The 6,000-nt window shown below is 25.3% G+C and overlaps 1 protein-coding gene across 1 annotated transcript; it reads right to left on the minus strand.

The window, feature by feature from the left end:
- Positions 1-4,368: 4,368 nt before the first annotated feature.
- Positions 4,369-5,748, minus strand: LOC135145461 (inositol monophosphatase 1-like). Its single transcript, XM_064077565.1, has 8 exons — positions 5,687-5,748; positions 5,479-5,625; positions 5,328-5,432; positions 5,174-5,277; positions 4,857-4,941; positions 4,670-4,806; positions 4,524-4,616; positions 4,369-4,463 (listed from the first exon to the last, which is right to left on the minus strand). Exons 1-8 carry the CDS (start codon positions 5,737-5,739, stop codon positions 4,369-4,371), a joined length of 819 nt encoding a protein of 272 aa, XP_063933635.1. The 5' UTR covers positions 5,740-5,748.
- Positions 5,749-6,000: the final 252 nt, after the last annotated feature.

The raw sequence follows: 6,000 nt of genomic DNA on the forward strand, positions 1-6,000 counted from the left end.
TTTAAAGTTATATTTAACGCATATATAAAAATAATATATAAGAAAAATATTACAAATTTTGTATATTATAAGCTACAAAAAATATTATAGGCGCGAGTGAAACCAAGAAAAAAAATTGGCCAGTAAGTTAACTGTATAAATATTGGTATCGCTAAAGAATTAATGAATCTCTATCTAAACACTAAATTTATTAATGAAACTTTAAAGTTACCAAAAACATGTGCCTCAACAAATTTAGTTGTTAAATAAATTTTTAAAAAGTATTATATATATTTTTAATTGTAAAATCTCAAATTATTAAAGGTTATAATGAAGGCTTTAACCCAACAAAAATTGTCGTTTTTTGAAAAAGTTGTGATTTTATTTTCTAATTAATAAATCTTAAATTATTAGTATTAACGCTTTTTCTGATTTTTAACCCAAAAAAATGTGCTACCAACAAAAATTATTTATTAGTTTTTATAGAATATTAAAAATTTATCGAATTATAAATATTAAGGTTCTCTATTAAAAGCTTATCAATAAATTTAATGAAAGCACTTTAGTTATTTTTAAGTTCCCTTTTTAAGAATTTATAACCAACAACGCTCGAATACAGCGAAATTAGCGTTAAAAAAAGTTTCTGTAGAGTAAATATTAAAAATTTTTAATATATTACCATAAAATAGTGAATATTTTGTTCATTATAAATACTTTATTATATTTTTCTGAGTTTTTAAAATTTGCAGTGTTTATTACTTATTAACTTTAAATAATCATTAAAATTCACGATATTAAATAAAATTATATATTGATATAATTGTTTAGCCTATTTTAAAGTCTTCTAAAAACTTGTGTTTTAATTGGATGTTGCTTCTTTATGTAAATTAACATGAACTTTTCACATTAAAATAGATCTTATACTAATTAAAACATAAAGTAACCACCAGACACGGAATAAAAAAATTAAATGTTTTAATACAAAATTAAGTTATATCATATTAAAAATAAGAAAATTTCATAACAAAACAAATTTTTAGGATAAGTTAACTAGTTATAATAAAATTGAGTTAGAAATGTTTACTATAACAATGTTAAAAACCATATTACCTTTCTTTTTAAATAACAATATTAATACATGAAAATATAAAACGATATAACTTTGAATTATACAATAATAATAATGCTAATATGTTATAATCCTGTAAAAACAATAATAATATTGTTAATAAGATTATCTAAATAGTAAAGTGAATATAAAGTTAATTTTATTACTTTTACTGTTAAAAACGTTTTCTTTTTTTGGCTCGTTTGTATGTGTTTTTAAATTTTCAATGCACTTCTTCAGTCTTGATATATTTTCGTACAAACAAGAAATGTGTTGTTCGTAATCTAAATTAAATTATTATAAAATTTATAGATAATTACAAATATATAAAACGAACAATTATATATACTTTTTAGTATTTTTATATTTTGCTTTTACTCAATTAAAAAATTATATATATTCCTTTATAATTATATTAAAAATTTTGATACTTTTACAATATTTATAAATTATATACTTTTTTATATTTTTTTCTTTATTAATTCTACTGTCTTTTGTATATCTTAAAAAAAAATAGCTAACTTCGGCGTTGCTCAAGTAATTGTTGTGAGATTTTTTCGGCGTGACTAACAAACTCTTGAAAAAGTCTGAGAGAAATGCAATCAGAATGATTTTCTGGTTTTAAATTATTATTTCCTCTACTACTATTTTCTTTTACAAGCTTTTTTAAAGAATCATTTAAATTTAAAGTTGAGCTGTGAATTTCTGTAGTGTTCAATTTAGGAAAAAGACGGTGATCATTTTCGGTATTTAAGCAAGCTGGAACCTAATATTTTATATAAAAAGTTTGGTGGCAGCACGTAATAAAAAATCCACTTTTACTTGATTTGATTGTGTACTAATTTGGTTTGAGTTAAGGCGTCTTACTAGAACATTAATCTTTACTTTCTTCCGAATTAGCTGAATATTGCAACAAAAAATATAATAAAATATTATAACGATTAATATAATTGCAATACTTTTAATTTTAAACGTTCAATTTCAAAAAGTAAATTTTGTACAACTTCTCTTTCTTTGTAAGCTCTTAAATCTGTGCTATTTAATTCATCTTTATGCAAGTCGACTGAATTTTTACACTTAACTTGCCCCTTTAAATATTTTTTTAAAGTCATATATAGAAATTAATAAGCTAAACAAATAAAGTTATTAGAGTAAATATATTATTTAGACACCAAGCCAGATTTAAATTGTTAGCAAAAGTTTTAAAGGTAACTGTAAAATTTGAACTTAATTAAGTGGAGTAAGAATAGCAAATTTGTAAATCTTTATTATTGATGAAACAAATAAATATAAAAAATTAAATAATTTTTTTTTGCAACTACTAAAAGCTGCTAAAAAAGACTTTAGTAACAATGGTTAAAAATTAATTCTAAAGTTATTACTTTTAAAAAAAATTTATATTAACACAATTATTATAGCGGAGAGGACTACAGTAATGTTAAAAAAAAGTTAACTTATTACTTTTATTATATGATAAGTCCACAGTGGTAAGAATTAAAATTATTGCTAAGTTATTACTTTTATAAATATATAATTATTTACGGCTATTATAATTTACTGAGAAGACTACAGTAATAATAAGAATGTAAATATTATTTTAAAGCTAAGACTAAAGAAATATTGGCTGAAATATTTATAAACTACTATATATTTATCTACTAGTTTTATATACTGAGGTGACTACAATAACAATGGTTATAAGAAGTTATTTTAAATTTATTATTTAAAAAATATGTATTTATTAAAACTCCTATTATATACTGGGAAGACTACAGTAATAACATGGTTTAAATTTCTAAAATTATTACTTTATAATAATATTTTTAACGAATGTTTACTAAAAAAATACTACAGTAATAAAGGTTTAAAAGCAATTCTAAAGATATTATTTTTATAAATATATTTACTATTAAATTACCATATAAAAAAGTTAACCCACAAAAATACGCATAACAAATAAAGTTCACTATTTTAAAGCTACACTGTTCAAAGCTAGATACCATCTGTAACCGTCTACGCTTGAATAGCAGTAGGCGTTGGATTATTTCGTTTGCTTAGCAATTGTAATATTAATTACTAACTATTCGTCTTTATTTGAAAAAACTTTATAGGCAATCATTTTAGATTGTCCACGCTCTCCTCAAAAATATTTACTTTGTATATTTAAGTATGCAATAAATATTTATTAAGTTTTAAAAATCAAGAATATAATGTAAACGTTGAGGACAACTGCCTATGAGTCTAGATTATACTAGAACGTAGTATATTAGCACATACTAAGTCTTGCTGAAACATTTTTTTTATCGCTTTTCTTTAAATAAAAACTGATATTTATATCAGTTATATTACCTTTCAGTAGTTTTTTTAACAAAAATATATTTTAGCCTAAAAGTTGAGAGGTATGAGGGTAATCAAAAGTAAGGCTTTATACCGAATAGCTTAATCTTAACAAAAAGAAGTAACTTTTTTTAATTTTTATAATTATCCTTAGTTTACTTGTTATTTATTCTGTTCCATTATCATCTATCCTTCTTAAAATTCAAAACCTTACTCGTGTTTTGTATAAGTTTCTCTATATACGGAGGAAACTCTATTTACAGATTACTTAAATAATGATCTTTAAAGGTTTTAAATTCGCAAATGTGCTTCTTTTTATAAGCAAACTTAAGACTTCTTTTAAATTTGATCTTCAGATTATATTATAAAAGTATAAAAATAATCCTGTAAGAGTTTACCTCTGAAAGAAAAACTTGTTTTAATTCAGCCATTATGCAATTCAGTTAAAAAAAGATACTTCTCAGTTACATTTATCGGTCTTTGTTAAAAGAGCTCATATAACAAACAATAATTTAATAACTTTTAAATCTTAATCTTTTTAAATTTTAAAAAAAGTTGTAACATAAACTATTATTCCGAAGTTTAAAGGCATAAACGAGGGAGAAAGGAATTCTCACCTATTAATAAAATTTTAAAATACTCGCTATTTTAGGTGCGGTGAAAGATTTTAAGATGAGGTAATAACACAGTTTTTAAACTTGAATCGAAGTTATTGCTTATTTTATAGTGTGGTAGATGATAATAAAATAGAATTGCACATAAAATTTTGAACTTAAATAAAATTAAAAAATTTTTCTAGTGTGTCAATGTTTTGTATCGAATCAGAAATATTGTTTAAATTTGTGTGTGCAAACGACAATGAAAAAATGCACATACTTGTCAAACTTATAATAAAAATTTTAAATTATAAAGTTTATTAGATAAAAAGATCCAGCGACAAGTTGCTAAACTGGAGTTTCTACTAATTTTTCGCAAAGAGCCAGGGCGAGTTCCCTCGTACCAGCGGCAACTACACGCTTTGCAAGAAAATCTACGGGGCCTGCATAAAAAAAGTTTTAAGAAATTAGCTATAAAATATATAGGTAGCGCAGGCCTATACCACCAGTAACATCCATAACAACGCCATTCGCTTCTTTTACAATAATTGAAGCAGCGGCATAATCCCAAATGTTTAAGCCAAAAATCCAACTTCCTTTATATAATGATAATAAGGCTAAAATTAGAAAAATATTAGGTTTTTTTCACCATCCACGCTCCCTTCAGCTACTAGACACAAATCTAAAGCGGAAGAGCCAGTAGAGCGAATGCCGTGGCACGGATGCATAAGAAAATTAGTGAAGTTTGCTTGGGCACAAGCTAGATGATCCCGCCTTCGATCGTAGCTAAGCAGCGCTAACTCAGCAGTGTTAAAAAAATTGACTGGTAAACTCACCTCCACTCAGAAACTAGAAGCGATCTCGACAAATCGGTGCAACTACTCGCCTGAAGGCGCGTCGAATTAAGGTAAGCTCCACTGCCTTAGAAAAGTACTTAACTAAATGCAACTACCAGTATAAAAATTAGAATTATACCATTAAAAACACTTTTTACTTACAAAAAAATTTATATAAAAATTTTAATTATATAAAAAAAAGTAAAAAAATAAATAATTTTTATAGTTTTGTGTAAAACAATGGCTCTTAAAAATCTCTTACGTGCTTCCAAAAAAAAGGTATAACATAATAAAAAACACTTTTTATAATATGAAACCTTCTTTAGCAAAGTATAGATGTTTAAGTATAGGATTATAAACAACTCCCACTTTAATTTCTCGTTTAACGGAAAAACCGATACAAACGGCTACGAAAGGAAATCTAAATTTTATATTTATATAATTAATAACAGAAGTTTATATTATATAAACCCGTGAACAAAATTAGTAGTGCCGTCTATGGGATCGATTATCCAAGTAGGAGAATCAGTTAAAGTTATTTCAGTGCCAAGCGCTGTTGATTCTTCTCCTATAATACTAAAATCTCGTAAGAATGAATGCTACTAAGTTTCTAAAGCTTAACTGATGTTCTGGATAAGAATTTTTAATCTTTGTTACAATAAGCTCTTCACAAGCTTTATCGGTCGCGGTAGCAAAATCGCTGGAGGAAGATTTCATCTGGGCTATTTTTGCTTGGTCATTTGCCTTTAAAATAAGGTTTCCTGCTTCCCTTAAAAGAGGTACACATAATAATAATCAAAAGCAATAATTTAATAATTAGCAAAATATACTCAGCGCACTGGATAGAAAGACTAAGACAATCACTCAAACTTAATTGCCTCATTCTAACAAAAAAAAGTTTCAAGCGGATCACACATCATCTGGACGTTAATCGTCACATGAATACTAAAATGTACAGCACGTGCGCTCCCAACGCCCACTACTATTTGAGTTGTCTGCACTTAAATTTTTAACAGCTTGCTCGTTTGCTTATTACCTGTTTTACTATATCTTTAAAGACCTTTATATTTTTATAAAACTTACTTTCTTAGAAGTGTAAGATAATCACAAACTTAATTCACTAAGTATTAAAAAGCTAAACTTT

The sequence above is a fragment of the Zophobas morio genome, unplaced genomic scaffold, assembly GCF_036711695.1.
Source record: "Zophobas morio isolate AGI-343-1 ecotype UQ-CSIRO unplaced genomic scaffold, CSIRO_AGI_Zmor_V1 ptg000155l, whole genome shotgun sequence".
NCBI classification, from domain to species: Eukaryota; Metazoa; Arthropoda; class Insecta; order Coleoptera; family Tenebrionidae; genus Zophobas; species Zophobas morio.